Source organism: Neolamprologus multifasciatus, chromosome 13 (genome assembly GCF_963576455.1).
Source record: "Neolamprologus multifasciatus chromosome 13, fNeoMul1.2, whole genome shotgun sequence".
Taxonomy (NCBI): Eukaryota; Metazoa; Chordata; class Actinopteri; order Cichliformes; family Cichlidae; genus Neolamprologus; species Neolamprologus multifasciatus.
The window spans coordinates 32,436,444-32,462,448 of NC_140451.1; the positions used below are offsets into that span (position 1 = coordinate 32,436,444).

Below are 26,005 nucleotides of genomic sequence, written 5' to 3' on the forward strand. Positions count from 1 at the left end.
ACAAAACTTTTTGCCTTGCAGTCATGACATCCATCGCTAAGAGCAGCAAGCCTGCTGGGAGTTTTTACATCAGCAGAGCAAAATTATGACTTAAATGAAATGTTACGCTCAGCTGACTTAATGAAATAGTTTGAGACTTGAAATCCCCAGAGCTGGTTTTTGATTAAAACACTTCAGTCGCCTTCAGCCAACAGATTGTATCTCGCTGCCTGCTCTCACCTGCGCACTGCCTTTCATTTCTCTCACTGTCTCCGTTTTCTTTCTTTCTTTTTCACTGGTGCTGTAGGTGTTATTATTCATATATAATCCGTCACCTTTGACCTCTGAGAACACCGACACGTCCTCTACAGATGTAACTTGTAATCCTAAATCTGTGTCCCTGCAGGCGGGATTCACTCCCCAGGTTTCGAGACAGGCGACACTCTGAGCTGCCAGTCTCTGATGAACGCAGACGGCCTTTACCTGGTGTCTTACTACGCTCTGCTGCTCAATCTCAAACTCTGCTGCTGCGGCTACTACAGGCGGCGAACGCTCACGCCCGTCCTCAGCCTGGTGAGAACGAGTTTCGTTGCCTCTGATCAGTTTTCTCCGGCGTTTAAAGACAAAGATTCAAAGATAAGAAGTAAAACCAAACCAATGCAACTGCATCCTGTAGTTTATTTAAAGGTATAGATGTATCTTTGTGTTCCTCCAGCCACACAACCACACAACTAAATACTGAATCAGCTCTACTTAGACATTTAAGCTACTTCAACTATTCAAACATAACAGCACTGAATTGGATGCAGTCACACTTAATGGGTGGACGTTTGTTCGGTTGTGCAGAAGGAGTTTGTGCGTCTGATCCAGAGCAGCGGCGTCCTCGTGGTTCTGTCTCAGGCCTGGATCGAGGAGCTTTACCACCAGGTGTTGGAGCGCAACCTGCTGGCTGAGTCTGGGTTCTCGGGTTCTTCAGAGGACCACACACTGCCGCTTATCACCATGCTGACAGGTACACACACACACCTGTACAGTTTCTACGTGCTCAGCTAGTCTCCACACACTGGCTCAAAAGGCCTCCACATAACAAGGGAAAATATTGATTAAGAGATAAATGAAGCAACAGTATTTATTATGGAAGGTGCAAAAGAGTGTGTGTGTGTGTGAGAGAGAGCACCTCATGCTACACTACACTGTCCAGGTGGCTTCACATGACTGACAGAGAGCTCCCCCTACAGGCCTCACCAGCTGAGCGCACCGCCCTGCCCTCCTCTGTCCCCAGTCGTGCCCATCATCCAGATTATTATGATCAGTTTAGGTGTAGGACAAAATGACACAGACAGAAAAAACCCAACAGAGTATTCACACAGTAGCCCACATAAACCTACCCTTTTTTTTTTGTATTGTATTGTATCTTTATTTATTTCAGACATATACAGAAAAAAAAACAATATATACACAAGTACACATACTTGCATTTACAAATATGAATATATATGTAAATACACACACGTATGTGCTCAGATAAAACAAAAAAAAGAAAATAAATAAAATAAAACAGAGTCTAAATGACATGAAATGACAATTATTAGGTCTGAAATGGAGTAGGAAGAAGTATAACATACTTATTAATCCCTACCCCATGCTCAACATTCTATTGAATCCCACTATTCACCTAATTCCCATCATCACTTACCCCACACAATAAACAAGGAGAACATGTATAAACATAGCTACAGTGATAGATATAATTTAGATACAATTTAGCATAGTTATATATACAATGATTGATCAACTTTATCAGTTTCATATTCTTCCAAAATCAGTTTTCGAAACATCTTTATAAACTGACTAATGCTTGAACATTGCTGTAGGTCCACAGTAAAACTGTTCCACAGTTTTACCCCATAAATAGTAACACAAAAGGTTTTAACCTGTGTCCGTGCTTTAAGAGTCTTCAGATTTAATTTTCCCCTCAATGCATAGTCCCCTTCTCTGTCAAAAACCATCCTCTGTACATTTCCTGGTAACATATTGTATCTGGCTTTGTACATAATTTTTGCAGTTTTATATTTTATAAGATCCATAAACTTCAGAATTTTTAATTTCAAGAACATGATGTTAGTGTGGTCTCTAAATCCTGCTTTAATAATCATCCTGATTGCTTTTTTCTGAGTTTTACATAGTGGTTGAAGTGAAGTTTTGTATGTATTTCCCCAGATTTCCACACAGTATTCTAAATATGGCAATATAAGTGAACAGTAAAGTACCCGGAGTGATTTGGAAGGCAAAAAATGTTTAACTTTACTCAGTACAGAGATGCTTCTTGACAGTTTAGCTTGTATATGCTTTATGTGAGGTTTCCAGCAGATTTTGTTATCTATTATCACACCCAGAAATTTTGTTTCAGAAACTTGCTCTACTTCAACATTGTTTATTAACAATTTTGCTCCGGCATCTTTTTTACAATTTCCAAATAACATAAATGTAGTTTTTTTCAAATTTAGTGATAACTTGTTTCTGTCAAACCATGTTTTCAGTTTAATCATTTCTTGTGTGACAATTTCCAAAAGCTGCTGTGAATTCTCCCTTAAATTCAGCTTGTAGTTCACGCCACACCATCAGTTTCATTTTACTTAACAAAAAGTCCCAGTTAAAAACATCTTTTGCTCTCCTTGACTGTATCATCTCCAAATAAATTATTTGTTCCTGCAAACAGGGACCTGGCTAAATGCTGGTATTTATAGTAAAGCCTATAATTGCTCACATCATCTCCACGTTACTGAGCTTTTCTATTAGCAGGGACCTAAAGGCTCTGTATGTTAATCCATAGACCTCCTAAATCTGTGTCTGATAGTTTCCTCAGGGCTGCCTGCAGCACAAAAGGTAGAGCAGGTCATCTGCTAATTGAAAGGTTGGTGGTTCGAGCCCTTGCTGCTCCAGTCTGCACGGCAGTGTGCCTTTGGGGAGGATACTGAACCCCAGTTTGCTCAGACAGACTTTGGGATTTATTACATGCAGAGGGTATAAATTCAAATACTTTACATGTTGTGACTTCTCTGTTCCTCGTCTCTTAGACATTGACGGCTTGGGCAGCAGTGCAATCGGAGGTCAGCTGATCAGGAGAGCGTCGAGCCACGCGCCGCTCGGCTGTGAAAAGCCGTGCAGTGACGCCGTGATGGCAGGTCAGTAGCACTTACTGAGAACGTAGTTAACATTTAATTCTCCTCAGTCAGCAGCTCTTCCTTCACAGGGTTTTCATGTTTGGATTATATTTCAGGGGAGCTTTACTCGAGTTCGCTGAGCCTGTAATTGCTACTAAAGTGCTGCGCTGGTAATCAGTAGAAACCACAACATTAGCAGAAGTATCTCAGAGCAGAGCTGCATGGTCGAGACATGCAGGTTTTTTAAAAATGTTGTATTTACTGGTGCAAAACATAACAGATGAACATTTGTAAGTTTCTGCAGAGTAGGTCTGCAGGCACGTTGATAGGAAACCTGCAGGTTTTAAATATAATCATGCTTCAGTGATGTTGTGTGTTTGGATTTGACCTGCTGTAACTGAAAGAGCAAGAAGCTGCATTGCAAACGAAAGATCAGACAAGCTGGGGAAAAGCTGGGTAGAAAGAGGGCAGTGAGCACCTGTGCTGTTTCCTGCAGGATTAAGCCCGACTCTAACTGGCTGACTCACCCCTGACATTTATGCTCATCTTGTGTGTTTTGTGTGTGTCACCATTTAAAAAACCGACCCTTGTTTTTCAGGAGCTGTGTTCTCACGCTTCATCCTCACCGGTGTTTGGAAAAACCTGATCGATGTTCTGTCCACACCGCTGACCGGTCGCATGGCGGGCAGCTCCAAGGGCCTGGCCTTCATCCTGGGGGCAGAGGGGGTCAAAGAGCAGAGCCAGAGGGAGAGAGACACCATCTGCCTGAGTTTAGACGGCCTGCGTAAAGCTGCTGCGCTCAGCTGCGCCCTGGGTGTGTGAAGCATGTTTCATGTATTAATAAGACAAATGCATATCATCTCTCATCCCCGTGGGGGAGGATTTGTGCTCCCTCCCTATAGCACAGGCAAAGGTCAGGATTATTCACTAGACATCTGTCCTACAGCTGGAGCAGATTCTAAGTACAGTAATTTTTATTAGCAGCCACTCAGCACAGTTTTTAATCAGCACGTCCTGTCGCAGCTCACTAAACTCGAGGACTGATTTATTTAGGGGCCTGAAGAAGTGCAGTGTGAAACATGATGAGTGTGAAATGTAAACGCTTAATCCAAATATATCCGTACTGTGGATTCAAATATTACACTTATATTACAGCATGCACACACAGATGTTTTGACTTGGCCAGTGTGATTTCTTCTTCACGTGATTTGTGTCACAGTAGTAACTTGTTATAAGATAGGAGATGCTAAAGATATGAAATATTGTGCTAAAATATTTCTACTTCAGATTATTTTCTGCAGCAGTTACAGCCTCTCTTTCTTTGTTTGGCATTTAGCTGTAAAACATTTTCCATCACTGGTTTAGCATTAAGACAGTTAGCATAGATAACTTATAAACGCTCGATGTAATTAAAACTAAATAACAGGGGCCCTAGAGTTGAGCCGTGTGGGACACCGCAGGAAAACGCAAATAGACACAAAGACTCTGGCACAGACGGTGAAACCTTTGAGATACGGTTCAGCATGAATTTCTTCTTCTTCTTCTTGTCCTTAGCGGGCGACCAGCGGCGGTGGTCTGCCGCGCAACCAGTACGCTGCTGTAGGTGCCGCAGGTTCTCTTGCTTGACCATCGATTATCTTCCACGCTTTTCGATCTAAGGCGATGGTTCTTCCTGCTCGAGGTCAAGTCGAAGGGCCTTCAAATCATCCTGGATTTGTTTCATCCATGTCTTCTTTGGTGCATTTCGATGCACCCTCCAATCGGTGGGGCGGGTCAACCAGAGTAGGCCATGGGGATGGCGGCTCGGGTCCATTCGACAAATGTGGCCAAACCAACGGAGTCGGCGGCGCTGGATTAGGTCGCCGATCGTCGGTTGGCTGCCGCAGCTGGTGAGGATGGTGTCATTCGAATGACGGTCGCGAAGGGAAACGCCGAGAATGCATCTAAGGCATTTGGAAAACTTCGAGCTTGCTCAGGTCGTGTTTGAGCATGTATTTGGTGGAAGAAATGCAGAAATATGGTCTCGATGTAATAAGATAGAACAATGAGCTGCAAGTTATTTAGCCACAACCTTCAGAAGTAGAAAGACTGAACTGAAATGTCTTTGTTTGCTTCTTCCAGTCAGCAGAATAAGCACGAGAGAGCACCGGGGAGGACTTGCTGCCAGATGGCTTTATTGTTCACTTTTAGCCACAGTAACTGTCAAGATGGCAAAACTGCACAAAGGAAGTCAGAGTGAAAAAGGTTCAGACTGTAGAGGCTGTCAGAGGCAGACAAAACGCTGTTATTGTTATTGTGGTTCAAGAGTCGGAAGGTTGCCGGTTCGAGCCCCGGCTCGGACAGTCTCGGTCGTTGGCAAGACACTTCACCTCCCGCCTACTGGTGTTGGCCAGAGGGGCCGATGGTGCGATATGGCAGCCTCGCTTCAGTCAGTCTGCCCCAGGGCAGCTGTGGCTACAACTGTAGCTGCCTCCACCAGTGTGTGACTGGGTGGATGACTGGGTGTGTAAAGTGCTTTGGGGTCCCTAGGGGGGACTAGTAAAAGCGCTTTACAAATACAGGCCATTTACCATTATTCTAATTCTAACATGGAGTTTACCGCCCTCGTGTGAGCTCAGACCCTCTCAGCCACAGCACAGGTCTAATTACACAGAATAAATGAGAACTGAGGGTTTACACAGCTTTTAATAGATATTAAACATGTTTTGGAAGCTTATGGGGTCACGGGGAAATGCAGTCACACTAATGAAAACCGCTTGACACGTGACTTTTTAAGCGATTGAGCACTTTAAGCTTTCCTGTTAGAAGTCCTGGAAATTCATTGACCCTGAACAGTCGTCTGAACCAAGTGCCAGCGGCCGTTTGGCTGGCCTGCATTAAAGCTCTGTCCCATGTTTTTAGCTCGGGGATCCTTTCGTTTCCACCTCGACGTTTGGCAGCCACTGAAAAGGGACGCCAGAATAACACCAGTGTGCTGAGTGCAGATTAGTGTTCGAACGTGAACACTGGGCGAAGCTGTCAACCATACAAATACGAAACACAGGTGCTTCCTTAAAAAGCTCCAGTTTTAGGCACATTTTACATTTTATCTGGTCTCAGCTCATTGTACACACTGAATGCAGCACAGACGATGACTCTCCTCTCTTGCTGGTATATCTTTTCTCTTCGTGCTGGAAGTGCAGACTGGAGGCCACGTCGTGCCCAGTTTTACTTCATATTTTGACACCGTTTCAACGCAGCATGCAAACCTTTTTGATTTAAGTCATATCAGTTGTTTCTTCACGTTCTGTTGATAACTTGAGTCCATGAGGGCTTTAAATGATCTTTCTAATAAGCACGTTTAAACCATGGAGGGAGATGAATCTGCTGTTGATCATCTGTACTCCACTCCGTGCTTCAAACATTTAAATGTAAAAAATTATCAGTAAAGCATTTATTGGGCATTTCATAGTGCCCCTCACGGTACTGTAGGCTTTTAATGTTTCTGCCATACTTTGAGCTTTGACTCGTACTCACACGGGGAAGCTTTTGCTGACTTCTGATTTTCCTTGTCAGCTTCATTATGTATCACATTAATCAAATTTGACACCAGTGGCAGGTGCCCAATAGCAGCCAGCACCTGTTCGACGCTGTGCAGCTCCTCTGGAGGTTAACTGCGAGTTTTACTTCCAAAATGTTAAATTCAAGTGTTACAGAGGATGTCAGGGGAAATGCAGTTTACTTATCAACCGCTGTCAGATGTCTGTGAGGATCACTAGCATTAAAGGACAGTGGCACATCCCTGCACGGGAGCAAATCAGATTGAAATTAGTGCAGAAGGACTAATGAATATGAATGAACACATGGCGTACGACCTCCTCTGTGTTTGCAGAGGTAGATTCATTGGTAGATTCTGAATTTGGATGATGGCTGAAATGTTGCATTTTTAATGTGCAGGGATGATGTTTTGTGGATGAATGAAACGGCACGTCTTTACTTTGTGTGTGTGTGTGTGTGTGTGTGTGTCAGGTGTGGCTGCCAACTGTGCTTCGGCTTTAGCCCAGATGGCTGCAGCCTCCTGTGTGCAGGAAGAGAAGGAGGAGAAGGAGGCGGGGGAGACGGGAGACGCTATCGCGCAAGGTATTTTCACAGGAACACAAACACAGGCTTGTTCGGACGTTTGCATGTAACAGACACACAAAAACCTTCAATTTGAATCAAGCTCATCATCGTTACAATCAAGGGGTAAAAACGTGCCCAGGTAAGGGAAATATTGACCGTTCACAATCATACATACAAAGAACCCACAGTAAACACATTTGTACACTTAATAAGGCCCCAATTATATCTCAACTTGAGATATTGAGCATTTCTGTTAATATTTGTATTAATATTTATTTATTACTTGTATTATTATTTCCTTAAGTACCTTTAACTGAGTGTTTTCCATCTTCTGGTGAATTGTTTGTTGAGATAAGGAAGTCATTGCAAGTTTTTGCTTTTGTCTCTTTATAATAAAAAAAGTTATTATAATAAACTTTTTACACTATAAGCAGAAACATTCTGGGCCACCTTGACCTGCAGGAGCTGCTCGGCCATGGAAGCCCATGCCGTGACGCTCCCAGCACAGAGGAGCTCAGAAGCTGCTGTGTGCCTCAGCACTTCTGCTCTGTAACTTGATGCGTCCTGACCTCCCGGCTGAGCACACTAGGACCGTTGATTGTGGAATATCACGGAGGGAAGAGCTGACTTGCTGCAGCGGCGGCATCCAGAGTTCAGTCAGATCTTCAGAACGACCTATTCTTTCACAAACGTTTGCAAAGACCGACTGCGTGGCTAGGTGCTTAATTTTATGTACCTGTGCCGATGGGAGTAAAAAGCACCTCCCCTTTTCCTTCACTAAACCTTGTGTCCTTGACCTTGATGAAATTGTCATGAGTTGAGGAAAAGAGGGTGTTAGGAATATTGATAAGGACTCGAGAAAAGAACTGTGTGCTGAGAATCTGAATGACCTGACACCTGCTTAACATGCTTAACATGCTGTACTGAAACTACAGCGTGTAAATGTGGACTACAAAACATCGTTGCTTTGCTAACAGTACGCAGCAGCTGGATTTGCTAAGGAGCTCATGGTGCCTGAACGTCACAGTCTTGGGTATTTTTCCAGGTGGCCTTATGGCATATACATTTGTAGGAGCTTCCCTTTCAAGAAGAAAATATTTAAATGAGTAACATAGACATGATTTAGCTGTCTGAAGTCTGAAGCATGCACTTTACTGCAAAATGCTCAACATTTGCCAAAAAGCAAAGCTTGTGTCTGTTGTGGTTGTGATCCGTGCTTCCAGGAGTCTTTATCTGTTTGGAATAACAGGCCACAGCCTAAACTTTGGGAATCATCTCTACTGGAGACGAATGATAAAAACAAGATATGGGAACTTGTGACATCTAGTGACGGCGGCTACAAACTGCTGGCAGCGTTTACTGCGATGCAAAATTAATGTTTATATATTTCCACAAACGGAGAGTCAGTTTTGTTAAAGCTCATCTCAGATCAGTTCAAGCACAATGTTCAGGGCGTCTGTAATGTGTGTGTCCAGTGAAGCAGCGTGTTGAGCAGCGTCTGGAGCAGATCGGCCGTCCTCAGGGAGTTCGCCTCCACACAGCTCATGTGTTGTGCATGGACGCCATCCTGAACGTTGGCCTGGAGATGGGCAGCCACAACCATGACTGCTGGCCTCACGTGTTCAGGTTTGTTCGTTTATCCTGTAAAATATACGTCACATATCATATATATCAAGCTCAGAGATGGTCGTATGTGAAGCTCATAAGAAGGATGAAACTTCACTTTCAAATCACTTTCAGGGTGACCGAGTACATCAGCTCACTGGAGCACACCCACTTCAGCGATGGCTCCGCCCAGCCGTCCTCTCTGACCACAATCACCCAGCAGAGCCAGCAGATGGCTGGCATCGACCTCGGGCTGGAGTTGAGCTGCGAACCCAGCCCCGAGGCCTCGGACCTGAGCCTGAGCCAGCCGGTCATCCAGCCGCTTTCCATCCAGGAGCTGCTGAAGGAGAGCGGCAGAGGGGGCCGAGGCCTGGACCTGAAGAGCGGCAGCCTGATGACCGGCACCAGCGCCGCCAAGGCCGTGTGCACGCTGTCAACACAGGCCGACAGGTAGAGACTGAACAAATACCACAGCAACAGGATTGATGGCAATCCAGACACTTTCTACATGTGAGGTTCCAGGTGTTGCACCAGTGCTGTTAGTTGTGTTTTGATTTTCTTTTATTAAAAAGTTTAAGAAACAGTAAATGAGAAATTCAGCGATTAGATTTCCTTTGACAGTCGGATCAGAGTGGCCTCTGTCCTGGTGGTCGTTATTATTTCAGAGAGGCGCTGCACTGAGGTGCAACTTCAGAGACTTGGATACTGAGTTGTTTTATGTTTTTTATATCTTTTTCATTTTATAGGGATTTAATCTTGCTAAAGACTAACAGAAGAGGGGTTCAGTTTTATTTATACTTGCACTCTGACAGCGATGAAAAGCCTCAGTTCTCTCTTTTGTCCACTTTAACTCTAACGAGGTCACAGTTATCTTTCAGACTCTCAGATCTTTCCTGCCGTGCTTTCTGCAGACATCACATCCTGACACGAGGAAATAATGTACGCGATGAAAGGCAAAACAAGAGAATTATGTGGTGCAATATTCATTTTATCTCTTTTATCTAATTTTAATTATTGTTAGAAATCAAACTATGATGAACTGCGCAGCCATAACTAATAAGGTCACCACGGGCAACAAGACGGTGGAAACAGAAACAGACTAAGACGTTTCACAGTGGGTTTAGTTTCTAACTGAAGTGCAGCAGCTGTGTTAGCACCGTGTCCCATTAACAGCCAGCACGACCGAGGCTCTTAATGACTTTATCTTCCAAATCCACGTTTCACCGACATTTGGTGCTCAGCAGGTGCTCCCGAGCTTTGCTTTATAGCCAAAAGATGGCAGCAGTGGTGCAGAGCTACTGCTGTGTGTGTGTGTGTGTGTGTGTGTGTGTGTGTGTGTGTGTGTGTGTGTGTGTGTGTGTGTGTGTGTGTGTGTGTGACACACTTTCTTTGATGAGTCATCTGGTATTCGGACCCTAAATGTAAAAGTGTAACAGTGTTTTGTGCTTGTTGTTACTGGACCGACACTCAGGATTAGAGACTGACGTCCTCACACGTGTACAAACACGTATGCATATGTGTGCGTGCCACTTGTTACGGCTCCCACACGGCCGCAGTAACCGTGGACTTGTTTGCGTGTTCGTTCCGAGGATCATCTCTTACGTAACCAGTTATCTGGGCTGCTTTTAGGAGCGTGTATTAAAAAAAAATTCCCCCTGATCTTTTGGAACAGATGGACTGAACACATTTACAAGCTCAAAGTGGCGACAACCATAGTAAATACTGCTGCACGGGGCTGGCCTATATGTGCTTAGAGGGCAGTGAACAGGGAAGCTTTGCAAGTATTTCAGTGTAGGATGGAAACTTGCATGGCAGCGTCGCGTTGCCTTTGCACTGTAGACGTTCATGTGAGTGTATGAAATGCTTTCTGTGTGTTTCAGGTTGTTTGAAGAAGGCGCCACCAAACTAAACCTGGTTGGTCTGGTTGGTTTCCTGCAGCAGCTCAGAAAAGCTTCTCAGTCTCAGCTGTTTGACTCTCCCACCGAGACTGGAGACTATTCACTGGCAATGCCAGGTACACACTTTGCATTCATTCAGTGCACATTATATTGACTGGCTGACTTTACTAATGCTTTAGTAAATGCATGTGAGCACTCTGGGCAAAAGCCCCCACTCCACCCCACCCCTCACTCCATGCATGGGCTGACCATAGACTGTATAAAAAAGATGGACGTACTCAAGGAGATGCCACCAATTGGTTTTGGGCTCTACGCTCTGAAACGTATGGAATGCCAGGACTGCCATAATGAATTAATTAAATACACCATTAAAGAATTAATTAAATGTGGCAATAATTAATTACATAAATATTTATGACACATTTAATTAATTATTTATTTATTTCACATTTTAATTAATTATTGCCACATTTAAATAATTATTTAATGGTGTATTTAATTAATTCATTTTGGCAGAGTTGACTCCTTCAGGTCTCACCACGAAATAATTTTATCTGTCAACCTCACCCATCAAACTCAGGGGGCGGGGTTAACGCTGCCATGCAGCTTCTCTAACATTTGATTGGTTGCCGTGCAAAGTAAGGCAAGACATAAAGAAAGAAATTGCTGCTGGAAATAGTTTATTTTGATGCATATGCTGCTTTTTTGCAAATTTGCATCATAATATTTATTTTCGTTTTTCCTGCAGTATATAAAAATTGGTGTATTTCAAAAATAAAACTATGAAGACGCTCAAAATAAATTTCCTGTGGTGGGAAACTATTTTGTACAACTTTTTTGTATTTACAGTTTTGAGGGATAAGCCTCTTAAATTTCTCTAACTAGAAATATATGTTAAAAAAACTAAAACGATTTTCAGTTTATTTGTAGTTTATTGCACTTTTTTGCAATTTATGTAATTACTATGCACTTAATGCAGACATATTATTAAAATCTAGGCTGTAATGGTTGTATTGATGTATAGCAACTTGAAATGCTCCCAAAAATGGCTCCACAGCATGTAAAAATATAATATAAGCTCTGGCGGACTTGGTTCTATGGTAGGTCTTAAAGGGTTAATAGCAGGTGAAATTGGCCAAGTTAAAAACTGGCTTCTCTTCACAAAGATTTTGGCTTCACTTCAACACAAATAAACCACAGACATCCATTTTTATTTAATAGCTACATTTTCTGACTTTATTAAACACACCTAAAACAAATTCTGTTACATTTATTTAATTATTGACACATTTTTTTCAGACACACGAAAGAAAATTATCCAAAAAAAACCCCATAGAATTTGCATTTCTAGAGCAAACACGCAGTGTGGTCTGCAGTTCATACAAGCTGCTGCAGCTGTGAGAGGAAGCACAGACAGCCGTCAGCTCGAACAATGAAGAGACTCATACAGGCAGAGGCTTCAGTTGTTCCCAGTCAGCTGTGTGCAAACAAACTGGGAAACACACGGCGAGACAGAAGACGTCAAAAAGTCAGGAAAAAACTCAAAATGTTGGTCGTGAAACACAAAATGCACAACAAGCCAAAAAGACGTGTGCAGAAACAGGAGTCGTGTTATTCTTGACAATCACGTTTGGTTTTTTCCAGATCGGAAATTAAATTAGAGTGATGTTCAGCTTTTAAACAAATACAGTTTTGTGTTTTGTGTTGTATCTGTGGCTCATTTATTCGTCACAAATTTAAAGTTTTCACAAATGATCCTTTAAACATACTCGGTCCCTTCCTGCGCCGTTCTCGATCTCAGCCTTGGCCACTGACCCAAGGATCTGCATAATTGTGAACCATGCTGGGCATACCTTGTTCTCTTTCTTTATCAGTTCCCCTCGTGTGGTTAATTAAAGATGAAGTACAGACAGGAGTAAAGCTCCGAGGCCTTTTTTGTGTCCTCTGCGTGTCTGCAGGAGAAGCCAAGTCAACGTTGGACCGGCGCAGCGCCCTCCATCTCTTTCGTCTGGGTGAGGCCATGCTGCGAATCGTCCGGAATAAGAACCGACCCCTTCTCCACATGATGAGGGCCTGGAGCGTGGTGGCGCCTCATCTGGTGGAGGTAGGATATTACCACCTTGTAAACAGTGTTTTATTTCTCTATTCTCTCCTTCTGTTAACTTCTCAACCTCTCAGTTGCACAGTTGTGTAACTACAGAAGCTCTAATTGCAGCTCTCACATGAGTTGGAACTACAGACAAAGCCAACAGTTTATCCATTCTGCCACATGTGAAATGCGGGTTAATCAATCTTCTCCTTTTATGGAGATTTACTGCACAGCAGCAGCATCGCAGTAGTTCAGGCAGCTCTCAGTCTTCTGAGTTTGGGTCAACTATCTCACTGCACCTCAGGCTGCCTACATGCCTGCCTGTGTATCTCCAAGCCACTTTGCAACCCACCTCCAGCCCAGCTCCTCCTTTTAAGACGGGTCTCGAAATCCAGGCCTTGAAAGCCGGTGTCCTGCAGGTTTTAGACCTCACCCTGGGTCAACACACCTGAATCACATGATTAGTTCATTACCAGTCCTCTGGAGAACTTCAAGACATGTTGAGGAGGTCGTTTAGCCGTTTAAATCAGCTGTGTTGGATCAAGGACACGTCTAAAACCTGCAGGACACCGGCCCTCGAGGCCTGGAGTTCAAGACCCCTGTTTAAAGGCGTCTCTAACCTGATCAGTGTCAAATCACTAATGTCTGCTTGTCTTACTGCTGCTGTTATACTTTCTATGTATGCACATGGAAGAGTGAAGGGCTCCCAGAAAACTGTGACTGCACACAGAATGAATCTTTGGATTGTAGCGGCTCTGAAATGAAGTTGTGTAACATCTGTGTAGACCACCTTCTATCTCGCACAGTGCTTTTCCTTTTTTTAGCTCAGTACACTTCAGGCACTGAGAGAATAAAAGCTTTGATCTATTCGAGGCTCTTTAAACACAAAGTTTTTGTCGTCATCACAGGCTGCGTGTCACAAAGAGCGCCACGTATCCCAGAAGGCCGTTTCCTTTATCCACGATGTTCTCACAGAGGTGCTGATGAGCTGGGCGGAGCTTCCGCACTTCCACTTTAACGAGGCGCTGTTCAGGCCTTTCGAGCACATCATGCAGCTGGAGCTCTGCGACGAGGACGTTCAGGACCAGGTGGAGTCGGAGCTCAGTTCCTCAAAACAACCAAATCAGCCGGCGTTGTTCCGGCTGTGCGTTCAGTTTGCCAAACAGTTTTTCTCGGGTTTGTCTCCCTGCAGGTAATAACATCGATCGGAGAGCTGGTGGAGATGTGCTCTCCTCAGATCCTGTCAGGGTGGAGGCCTCTGTTCAGCGCCCTCAGGACGGTGCACGGGAGCAAGACTGACACCAAAGACTACCTGCTGGGAGAATACTCCATGGGTATGTCTAACAAACCTTTTTCCACAGAAAGATTTTTGCTGTAAATCTGAGTTTCCTCCTCTCGTCTTATTGTCTTCCTGCAGGGAAGTCTCAGGCGCCGGTGTTCGACGTCTTTGAGGCGTTCATAAACACCGACAACATCCAGGTTTTTGCCAACGCTGCCACAGACTACATCATGTGTCTCATGAAGTTTGTCAAAGGATTAGGTTTGTCTCACTTATGTGTGCGTGCTCTTTTTCATTTCAAGATATTACTTTTCAAGCCTTTCGGGATTTTATTTTTCCCGGGATCAGGCTGTGTATTTATCTCTTTATTAGAAGCTCGTGACATGCATGCACATTTTGTATTTACGTCACAGTTTAATACATCAGGAGAGCGGATTTATGCATCTGCAGATGCTGAGTGCTTCAGTTTTCTGCAGAAATTTAAGATTTGAGACTTTATGTTGATATGTGCTATTATTATTATTTCTTTTATTTATCAAAAAAGGCCAAATGCACAAATGCACGGGAGGTTCTCATGCATAGATATGTTTCTGTACATCGTTAAAATGCACCAAGAGGACACACAAGACACAAAAGCTACTTTTATGTTTTTAAAATCCCGGTTATTCATAATTCCTAAACAATGACTGGGAAGCAATTTTTCTTTTAGAAAGATACTTCATGGTTTTTAGAAAAATCGTCACCATCAAAAGCTTTAAAACCTCACAGAAGGAGAAACACGGTGCTGATGAGAGTGAGTGGGAGGCGAGCAGCGAGTCGGTGACAAAAACAAGAAAATGACTGAATGACTCGAACAACAACTCATCCAAGTGTTTTTTAAAGCTGACCTTTCAAACTACGGAGAACTTTTATGCTTTTCCGTGCAGGAGAGGTGGACTACAAAGAGATTGGCGACTGCGTTCACGCGTCAGGTTACAGCTCCACCGACCTCTGCCTGCCTGCTCTCGACTACCTCCGCAAATGCTCGCAGGTGGAAGCTCCGCAGATATAAAGCGAGAGCATATTTTTAAGATTTTTCCCTATTATAAAAAAGAATTTGCGTTTGATTGACAGCTGTTGGCAAAGATTTACAAGATGCCGTCCAAGCCGGTGTTCCTGGGCGCACGGCTCGCCAGCCTGCCAATGAGATCGCAGGAACGCTCGATCAGCAGCGAGGACGGCGTGGACTGCGTCCTCCAGGAGTTTGATGACGACACAGGTTTCGCTTTGCTCCGTCTTTGTGTCGTCGAAGAATCCTCCTCCTTTCTCTCTCCTCTCTCGTCAGCGCATGTTTGTTGTCTCGTGTCCTGCAGGTCTGATCCAGGTGTGGATTTTATTGCTGGAGCAGCTCACCGCGGCCGTGTCCAACTGCCCTCGACAGCACCAGCCTCCAACGCTGGAGCTGCTCTTCACTCTGCTCAGAGAAGTCACCGCAGTGCCAGGTGAGAAACTTAAACACAATCCAAAGAAGAAGAAGACAAACCCTACACACAGCCGGGGTGTAACCTGATCTCGCCTCTCCAGGTCCAGGGTTTGGCATCTTCGCTGTCATCCAGCTGCTGCTTCCCGTGATGTCACTGTGGCTGCAGCGTAGCCACGGTGACCACTCTTATTGGGACGTGGCGGCAGCGAATTTCAAACATGCAATCGGCCTATCCTGTGAGCTGGTGGTGGAGCACGTCAACAGTTTCATACACTCAGGTCGGTGGTGCGCGTTTCCCTCTGTGACTTCGCACGTTTCGTCTTCTTTAATCAAGCTAAGAGCAAAGCATGCTGGGAACTTTCTAAGCTTTCGTGTAAATATTCACTGATTTGAGCCGTGGCGCGGTGCATTAGCACAGTCAGGTGCGCTGTCACAGATCTGATGGACTGTTATTGTTTCTCTGGCGTATAATGTGCTCGTTCTCTGAAGTGAAATGGAGCAGAAGTGACACCGTGTTGTTCCACTGTCCTCCTCTTTAGTCAGATTAAACTGCACCCCCACCCCGTGTGCTCACAGGCTCTGTTGTGGTGTTTGTGTGTGTGCGTGCACGTGTGTGTGTGTGTGTTTCTGCCGTCACTTCCTGCAGATATCGGTTACGAGTCACTGATCAACCAGATGCTGAAGGACCTCTTCAAGCTGCTGGTGGCTTGCGTGTCTGAACCTGCAGAGACCATCTCCAGAGTGGGCTGTTCCTGCATCAGGTGACCACACATCTGGCAGTTACACACCTGTCGCCACAGTGAAATCACGTGTGAAACGTCTTTTCAATTCAGGTTGTCTTTCTCTGTTTTGGGTGGATTGTTGGCTGAGTGAGGGCTTCAGTGGTGGACGCTCGTCCTAAACAAGGATGACGTTTTTAAAAATAAGGTGCAGCTAGAAGAAAGGTGGACGATTCGTGGAACTATTTTTAAATCCTGGTAGAAGTGCAACCACATAAGCGCAATCATTTTATTGCATTTGGAACCAGATGAGTTGTACTTACATTAGGGCTGCCACGATTAGTCGACTAGTCACGATTACGTCGACTATTAAAATCGTCGATGACTGATTTAATAGTCGACGTGTCGTTTGAAGCTTTGTAAGATCACAAAAGCCGCAGGAATAAGTAGTAGGATTTAAGAGTGTAATAACGGACTGAAACAGAAGATGGCAGCACTGCATGTACAAGGATGCCAGCTGCCGTTAAACCCCGAAGAAGAAGAAGCTGTGTCCCAGAATTCCTAGCGCAGCCCAGCTCAGTTTCCAACAATGGCGGCAGCTAGTTAGTGTTAATATTACTCTTATTATTCTTTCTGGGTCACAAAATAAACGTTTAACATATTTTCAGGCGAGAATGTAGCTGTGTAAACCTCAAATATCTGCTCAGTTTATCAAGACACCACATATTTTCAAAAGCGCTCCGACGTTTTCGGAGACGTCTGTTACCCGCTAGCTCGATAGCTAGCCGGGGGCTAGGCTAACTAGAGCCGTGTGAACACCGGACTCCCGGCAAATCGTTTTCAAACCCACCGCCGTCTTTCGCTACTCAGGTTAAACATAAATAAGTCATTTAGATAACTTAAAAATGTTATTGTTTGGCTTTTTTTTAGTATTTTATTTGTTCACAGCTGATGTCTGCTTGACATCAGTGTGAGAAGTGTGAGATGCTCGAGAATTTACTCCGGTGTCCTGTTATATTTTAGATAGCAAGGAGTTTATTAAACTTCACCGAAACAATCTGCAAATTTCATTAAAATTTAATAAACTATCATCTTGTCTTTATTTTTAGTTAGCACATACCTTAAACACTTAAAGCTGTAAGCTAATGATAGTTATATAAGAGCAGATGCTGCTGGTGCAATAAGCTGTAAGTTTTACGTCCAATGGATGATGATCTGATTAGTCGACCAATCGCAAAAATAATCGGTGACTAGTCGACTATCAAAATAATCGTTTGTGGCAGCCCTAACTTACATCACATGCTCGTGGTTTCCTTCCACATATGGCTCTGCGGATTATCGCATGTCCGCCATTCACTTCACTGTTGGAAATCGTTTATTTTGAAGCTTTTTCTTTGCAAATTTTGCACAATAATGCAGCAGGACAGTGTTTTTTAAATCCTCTACTCCTGTGACGATATCTATGACGTCTCTGGGGCACGCCACCCTGTTTGTTTTGTTTTGTTAGAGTTGTAATCTCAGTGCACATCTGCACATGCAACACCTGCCATACACGAGACAGCTGCTTTACATCACTGATACAGACTCACACACAGTTTTGTACGCTTTCCAAGGTTGTGTGAGGAAATCGATAGCGGCTCTTTTCTTCTCATGATTATTGTTTACTACATTTACTCAAATCCTCGAGGTTTCCATACTAATCACAAATATGACGTTTTTACAGACTCACACATTTGGACTTGTGCGAGTCTCTCTCGTTTTACGTCTTGATTATGCAGAAACAAACAAAAGGTTTGCAAACTTTCAAGGTCTGCATTAGACACCGCGAGAGGATTGGTCAGAACGTTTGCTGACTCTAAGACTTTGTTAGTTTTCGACTCGATCGTTTTATTCGCAGCAACAGAACTGTCAAATCAAACAATGTCAGGTGTGTTTTGTAGTACTTTAGAAATAGATTTAAAAGATATTAAAAGATATAACTTAGTTTATTTTCTGTGTGATCAGTCCACGGTTGTTCTGCGTCTCTCTCCAGGTACGTGTTGGTCACAGTGGGTCCAGTGTTCACAGAAGAAATGTGGAGGTTGGCCTGCTGCGCTCTGCAGGACGCGTTCTCTGCCACGTTAGAGCCGGTCAAGGTACGTGATGAAATGCAGACGTGCACCTGGATACAAGTGACCTGGACAGCCCGCTGCAGTCACTCCGTCACTCCGTCACTTTTAGCTGTTCTTCTTTATCATTACCGCACGATGAGGCACCATTCAAACCACAAACGTTCCCAGCTTTCATGCATGAATATAGTCAGAACTGATTTCTTTCTACATGTTCTTTTATTTTCTTTTTAAGACTCATTTTACTTATAATTAGAATTAAGTACAGTGTGGCTTTAATGTGCAATATAAATCCTTTTTTTAAGCGTTGACTTTTGCGAACGAAACCTAATCCTTATCAATGTCATGCTTGGTTCATCTTCTGTCTGAAATCAGCTGATTTAGCTTCCTTCCTCTTACCTTTAAGTCGTCTTTCTCCTGCGGGTGAGTGAAGCTGCTGCTCTCAGAGCCACAGCTTTGGACCTGAACTCACCACATTAGTGATTTCTGTGCTTCTTTACACATCGAGCTGAGCGTGTGACTGGGTGTTTGGATCAGTCTAAACCTGAGGCTTATGCTTTCAGTGATTACTCGTACCTGCACTGATCTTATTATTTGAAACGTTTAAATATCACTTAGAAATATGACGGAGAATAATGGTTCATTCTAGCTTCTATTATTGATACGAGTTCCCTTTGTTGGAACGATATGGCTTCTTTCACCTGTTCAGTAGGCGCTCCTTGAGTCATAGCAGTCCTGTTTGGTCTGTGTAGTCTACGTCAGCTCTCCAAAAATAACCAGTGCACAAAACTAAGCAGAAGAATCGACTGAAATCTGAATGTCTCACAATCAGTTTCCTCCTTTCGCTTGTTAAATGTTCTACCAGAACATGCAGTGGTCTGTTTGAGACGATCTGCCAGCCCGCTCAGCTTTAATGAAAGATTTGTGTTCATTTGTTGACGATGGTTCGGTACCTGCTGAGTGCATGTGTGAGCCTGAAGATTTAGAGCCTCAGCGGGGAGCCGACTCCTGCTGGTCGCTTTCACTTACCGAGGGAGCCGCCGCTAACGAGTGTGCGTGAGTGTTCGGCAGAGGTGACACGGACGAGCACTTTGTTATTGGATGTCGTGTTCCTGCAGTTCTGAGCCAGCTGCCTGCCTGACATCTGCTAAGCAGCTTTAAAGATTAGAGCCACATCTGTCTGTGTGTGCGTGCGAGCCTGCATTCATATCTTTGTGGAGACTAAAAATGGAAGTTTACTATATTTATAGGGACCAAAATCATGGTCCCCAAAAGTTTTAAAGGCATTTATGAGACTCAAAATGTGTTTTTAGTGACAGGGTTACAGTTAGGTCGTGGTTAGGTTAGGGTGAGGGGCTAAGGAAAGCGTTATGTCATTTAGATGTCCCCAAAAGATATGAATACCCGACGTGTGTGTGTGTGTTAGTCAGGCTGAGATGGTGTGGAGTGGATATACTGGACAAAGGTTGTTGAATGTGCCAAACAGGAGGAAAAGAAAAAGTCATGAGGGAAGATTCAGGGATGCAGAGGGTTGGTGTGACAGAGGAGGATGCTGGAGGAGGAGATGGAGGCAGAGATCTGCTGTGGTGGTGCTTAAAGGCGCTTTCTATTTCTAGAAAATACAAGATAGTAAAATAAAAATGGTCCAGCTGGGGCGGGAGAGGTCTCAACAGTCGAAAATGAGAGGATGGATAGAAACAGATCTGATTGACTCTTCGTGAGGGGTTTAACATTATCATGCTGAGCAATGCGCTTTGTGTATTTAGGTCTAATAGCCCTTTATATAACAATGTTTGCTGAAGCAGAGGCATCTTAAAGCATGTTGCTAATGTTGCTGTGACCTCCTGAAATACTTCGGTGTCTATAATTCCTGATGCAAAACGTTTGTTTAAGCCCTTGAATAAAATGTGAACCTGTCAGTTCAATCATATTTATCTGTTTGACTTGAAATCCAGTGTAAAAAAAGACAATTTTTACATGATATCACAAGTATAACAGCACACTGAAAACAAGTGCAGCTGATCTTGTTGGCTCAGATTTATACTAATCATCAGAGATGGGCAGTAACGCGTTACTGTAATCCGATTACTTTTTTCAAGTAACGAGTAAAGTAAGGGATTACTATTGCAAAAACGGTAATTAGATTACCGTTACGTTCCCGTAGGAACGCTGCGTTACTGCGTTACTAAAACCGTGATTTTTTTTGCGAGAACGTCTCATGACAGTGACGTAAGCGAGTGCGACGTTCGTGACAACAGCTGTGTGCAGATCAACAATGGATCATATATCGAGTGCAGAGAGAGTATGAGCGTGCAGCGTTTAAAGCGTGGAAGTACTGACCTTACTTTGAGTTTGATTCCATAAAAAGTGACAAAAACATTAGTGTCCGTTGTGCGTGGGAAGAAAACTTCTTTTTACAGCGAAAAAAACCCCTAAACTTCCAAACAAGCACCGAGTAGCTACGACGTAATGGGAAACTCACAGAGAAACTCGCGGATTCTTCCACTGACCGCTGCACACCTGCACCAGGGTAACCCTCCGCCTACCCCACTCCTGCTTTACAGGTGAAAATAGAGCAACAGGACCGCTAGCCTTTGACTTTATTTATTTTCTGCTGTGTTTTACTTGCATCTATTTGAAAGACTGAGTGTAAACACACAAAATATTTTATTTTATGTGCTGGAATGTGCAGAAAATAGGTTTAAATGTTAAACTAATTTCTTCCAGTCAGAGAATGTTGCAGATAATTAAATGTTTGCTTGATGCATAAAGTTAAAAGATTAAAACTAATAAAACAAGTTTTAAAAAGAGACTTTTCCATTTGATTACATTTTGTATGATGGATTATGTAGAAAAAGTAGAATTGGGCTGAAAGATCTATCACTTTATCACCTATTCAGGTTGTAAATCGTGTTTTTAAAAAGTAACTAAGTAATTAATTACTTTTGAAAATAAGTAATCAGTAAAGTAACGGGATTACTTTTTGGGTGAAGTAATCAGTAATTAGTTACTGATTACTTTTTTCAAGTAACTTGACCAACACTGCTAATCATTAGCTCTGAAACAAGCAGACGGATCCACGTCTTTGTAAAATCCGCACTTTGCTTCTCAACGTTGTTTTTAACCTCAGTTAAAACTTCTTTCATTTCCGTCCCATCTTACAGAAATATTGAAGGAAGAGCAGAGATATTTCAGACATGTGACTGTAAATGAAATCCTGAAAAATGCATAGAATCATATTATGTCTTACGTATTAGGACAGTTGTTAACATGCAGCTTATGCTATGTAGACATCAGTCCTTAATGTGTAGCTTATGCTCTCAGACGTATGAACACGTGGCCTTTGACTGGCTTCATAGAAAAGTTGCTTTTGTTAAAAAGCATTCAGGTCACAGCTGATGTAATGTAACAAAACCTGACTGGTGTATGAAGGAAACACTGTGAGATTTCCTATAAACAATAGAAGCTGTGCTCCTTGATTAAACACACAGACTGAAAGGTTCATCCTCGTTCAGCCAGAGTTTCAGGAATAATGTGCTGTAGTCTCTTCCACAGTATTCCAGTGGAAGAATGAATTTTCTGACGGATCTTCTTCTGGTTTCAAACCCGATTCAGCAGATTTCACTCAAAGGAGCCAGATGTTCCTTCAGCGAGAGAGCTTTTAGATCGCAAAAGTCTGTGTTTCCCATTTAACGCACACCAGCGTTCCCTGTTTTCTCTCTGCAGAACCTTCTGGCGTGTTTTCACAGCGGCTCGGACAGCTTTTCTGGAGACGCCTGCGAGGTGAAGGTGGCGGCTCCGTCTCATTCACCGTCAGCCGAGGCCGAGTACTGGAGGATCAAAGCTATGGCCCAGCAGGTCAGTGTCACTTCACGTGGCTTCGCTGTGGCTTCGGCCTCCAATCAAGAGTCTAGACATCATCCTGGAGTTTAAAATGTCAGATGCTGAAGTTGAAGTTGTACATAAACTTGTATTTTATCACTTGATACTTACAGAGATCCATCGTGGTGAATGAATATAAACACGTGTACGGGTAATCTTTCTTTAAGCCTGTCCTGTGGTTTGAACTGTCTGACCCGAGCTTGTCCGCGTGTCCCGTTTCTATCCCAGGTCTTTATGTTGGACACTCAGTGCTCCCCTAAGACACCCAACAACAAGGAAGGCTTTGAGCACGCTCAGTCCTGCGTCCTCATCATCGAGCTGCCGTCTGACCAGCAGTCCAATGGACACGCTCAGAAGAGGTGCACATCAAAGCTCGGATCACATGGGTGGTTTATTACTCGTCTGATTGGTTTACATTTCTTAACGAGGCTCTGAAGGTGCCACGTGTTTTCAGTTAGATTCAGGTTTAAATGTGCCTCCTTCTGTGGTCTGTCAGTGACTGTGGGGGAAATGTGCTCTCTGAAGTCCACTAACTCTTTGTGCTTGTCTTTCTGCTGCTGTGTTAAAGGAAAATTGGGTAAGGCTGTTCTCTGTGTGTTCATCAACAACCATTTAAAAGTGTGACAAATGCCCACACGAGGCGTGGACAGCGTGATCGCTAATGTTCATCTTAAATGAGCTGCACAATGCACAGACAAGTATGCAGCGGCTGATTAGATGTAAACCAAAAATAAAGTTGTAATTAACCCTTTAAAGCCGGTCAGAGCAGCACGCTCCGTTTTGCGTAACTATTTTTAAATCCCGGTAGCTCTGCAACCACGTGAGCTAGCGCAATAATTTTTTTTGCATATGAAACCGAAGGAGTTGTACTTACATCTTATGCCATCAGCTTGTCCTCGGTCACAGTTTCCTTCCACATATAGCTTTGCAAAAACTGCATAAAAAGCACTTGCAGCAACAAAAACATAATATTCCAGAAACACGCTTTGCTGATCCGATCAGCTGTTCGTAACACTTTATACATCCATCTGCACAAACTTTCGCATGTCCGCCATGACCTGCCCGAAACCGGAAGTGACGTCATTTTCGCGGAAATGTAGTTTTTTACCATCAGGGCCTCATGAGCCTATACTGGTGTTTTTAAAAGTTATCTTTGACTTTATGACTTTCTGTGTGGTTTCTGGGATGCTTAGGACTCATATTGCACTGCTGGAAATAGTTTATTTTGATGCATATGCTGCTTTTTTGCAAATTTGCATTATAATATTTATTTTCGTTTTTCCTGCAGTGTATAAAAATTGGTGTATTTCAAAAATAAAACTATGAAGACACTCAAAATAAATTTCCTGTGGTGGGAAACTATTTTGTGCAACTTTTTTGTATTTACAGTTTTGAGGGATAAGCCTCTTAAATTTCTCTAACTAGAAATATATGTTAAAAAAACAAAAACGATTTTCAATTTTTTTGTAGTTTATTGCACTTTTTTGCAATTTATGTAATTACTATGCACTTAATGCAGACATATTATTAAAATCTGGGCTATAATGGTTGTATTGATGTATAGCAACTTGAAATGCTCCTAAAAATGGCTCCACAGCATGTAAACATATAATATAAGCTCTGGTGGACTTGGTTCTATGGTAGGTCTTAAAGGGTTAATGCAGCACTCAACCATCTGCACTCAGTCAGCTTCTCGCTTGCAGCTGCATCAACGATACAAGTTTAAGAAGAAACAGAAGCTCTCTTTGTACATTTGCACTTCTTCACGTTACACCACAGCCTTATTGTGCAGCTCTGTCATTTACATGTTGCACCTGCATGTTTATCCTTTATCCTCTTTATTTGTTTGTTTAACATTACAGTGATGCTACAACAGATAAATGAAGCATGACTGGAAATGCATGAATGTGTTCAGTGAAATATTTCTTTATTATGAAGGATTCTTTTTTTAAATAAATAACTGATGTATGTGATTCGACTGATGTGCAGGATCCCGTTCAGGACCATCGTGGTGAGCCTGCTGTCCCACCAGGTCCTGCTCCAAAACCTCTCTGACATCCTGCTGGAAGAGTTTGTAAAGCAGCCCGAAGGTCACGAAAGGGTCACACCTGTGACCTCTGACCCCAGTAAACCCACAGCAGGCTTCCTGCGCTACATCTCCATGACGAATTTAGCCATAATTCTGGATCTGCTGCTGGACTCGTACAGGTTACTACAGCAAAACATGTCACGTATGCAGACGGCGGTGTAGTGTTGATACTGAATTCGTTTCCAAACATAGAAACAAAACAAATTTTATATTCATGCTTTTTATAATAATGTCAATCAGCTTCAAATGCAGCTGAAAAATCTGTTGTGTGCAGGACGGCGCGGGACTTCGACACTCGGCCGGGTCTGAAGTACCTGCTGATGAAGGTGTCGGGTGTTTGCGGAGCAGCCAATCTTTACCGCCAGTCAGCCATGAGCTTCAGCCTGTACTTCCAGGCCCTGCTGTGCGCCATACTGAGCCAGGCAGACAGCATGACTGCACAGCAGGTGGAAACCAGTCAAGTTAATAATGTTCTTGGATGTTTTTGTCACACTGCTAATGCAGCACATCCACATCCACATACTGAGGGGCACAAACATCGTTCCAGGCTTTTGTAGCTTAGAAGTAGCCAACAATTAGCAACCGCACTGCAGCTCTTTTATAGTTTCACAGGGACCTGCTGTCACTTCTGGAGCATCGCTAATGCGTTCAGATGATTTGGGACAAATTTTTGTTACCGTAAAAGCCACAGAGAGTTATCACCCGAGTGGTCACTTCCACTCAGCTCTACAAAGCCTTATCACTTATTTGAGCTTATCGTTTCACAGCTCAGTTCACTGTTCCACTTCACTCTTCATTATCCCAGCTCGTGCTGCTGCTTAGCAACAAACGCACACAGTTAGAAGGTAACTGGTGAAAAGTTGGACCAGAAGGTTTAGACGCACGTCGAGAAAAACGACCGACACCAGCCAGGCCGCCATGTTGATCACTTCTAAAGGAGCCAAATGCACAAGTTGTTTTTGATTCGCTGAGAGTCATTTCATAAACACATTTTGTAACCATGAACTGTAAATAACATTTAAACCACTGATGTAGAGCTGAATTTAAAATCGGTGTCATGGCGGAGCTGAGCAGGCAGCGAGCCGGACGCCTGCCCAGCTTTTATTTTGGAAGGTTTTTTTCAAACATGTCTTGGACGAATGTTCATGAAACGATTTTTCACTGTGCAGGAAAACATCTTTACATAAACGATGTTTCTTGATTTCTATGATTTCCTTTCGCTGGGATTATTTAAATGTACAGCTCCAGATTTAAAACTGCACTTTTGTATATTTGGTAGGTCGAATGAAAGAAGCGCGGAGCAGGTATTTGATATGTCTGGAGGAACGACGTTCACAAAAATAACATTTTCATTTCATTTATTCATTTTTATTCTAATGCATATTTTACCAACCAGACGCAGCAGTCATATTAACCTCTCAGCAGACACAGAATCACTGGTGATAACCGTCGTCACCGCTAACAGACGAGCTCGTCACTAGCTGTCAGTTATCTGTTTGACATCTGAACCTGTCGCCGTGTTCAGGTAAAGAGGATCCTGTACGAGGAAGAGGAGGGGAGCTCAGACTCCTCTCATCCTGGCTCCGCCTCCTCGGAGGATGAAGACATATTTGAAGAAACCGCACAGGTA

General features: G+C 43.3%; 1 protein-coding gene and 1 long non-coding RNA gene across 4 annotated transcripts in view; both read left to right on the top strand.

Moving 5' to 3' along the window:
* arfgef3 (ARFGEF family member 3) overlaps nt 1-26,005 on the top strand; it is a 58,088-nt gene that overhangs the window by 23,819 nt on the left and 8,264 nt on the right. For 2 of the 3 annotated variants that reach the window (XM_085182399.1, XM_085182400.1), the window contains 23 exons: nt 386-552; nt 826-991; nt 3,057-3,164; nt 3,742-3,957; nt 7,152-7,262; nt 8,720-8,870; nt 8,985-9,299; nt 10,730-10,863; nt 12,706-12,851; nt 13,745-13,924; nt 14,029-14,170; nt 14,254-14,376; nt 15,042-15,145; nt 15,229-15,373; nt 15,468-15,596; nt 15,679-15,855; nt 16,224-16,338; nt 18,329-18,431; nt 22,131-22,262; nt 22,515-22,645; nt 24,276-24,494; nt 24,650-24,821; nt 25,901-26,002. In XM_085182399.1, the coding sequence (XP_085038525.1) occupies nt 386-552; nt 826-991; nt 3,057-3,164; nt 3,742-3,957; nt 7,152-7,262; nt 8,720-8,870; nt 8,985-9,299; nt 10,730-10,863; nt 12,706-12,851; nt 13,745-13,924; nt 14,029-14,170; nt 14,254-14,376; nt 15,042-15,145; nt 15,229-15,373; nt 15,468-15,596; nt 15,679-15,855; nt 16,224-16,338; nt 18,329-18,431; nt 22,131-22,262; nt 22,515-22,645; nt 24,276-24,494; nt 24,650-24,821; nt 25,901-26,002 (3,488 nt within the window). Of the gene's footprint in view, nt 1-385; nt 553-825; nt 992-3,056; nt 3,165-3,741; nt 3,958-7,151; nt 7,263-8,719; nt 8,871-8,984; nt 9,300-10,729; nt 10,864-12,705; nt 12,852-13,744; nt 13,925-14,028; nt 14,171-14,253; nt 14,377-15,041; nt 15,146-15,228; nt 15,374-15,467; nt 15,597-15,678; nt 15,856-16,223; nt 16,339-18,328; nt 18,432-22,130; nt 22,263-22,514; nt 22,646-22,854; nt 22,864-24,275; nt 24,495-24,649; nt 24,822-25,900; nt 26,003-26,005 lie in introns of all 3 variants that reach the window. The other variant, XM_085182398.1, reaches the window with a different exon arrangement.
* On the top strand, nt 999-2,851 carry LOC146505839 (uncharacterized). The gene is made up of 2 exons (XR_014877529.1): nt 999-1,379; nt 2,580-2,851. It is a non-coding gene; the product is annotated as an uncharacterized LOC146505839 (long non-coding RNA).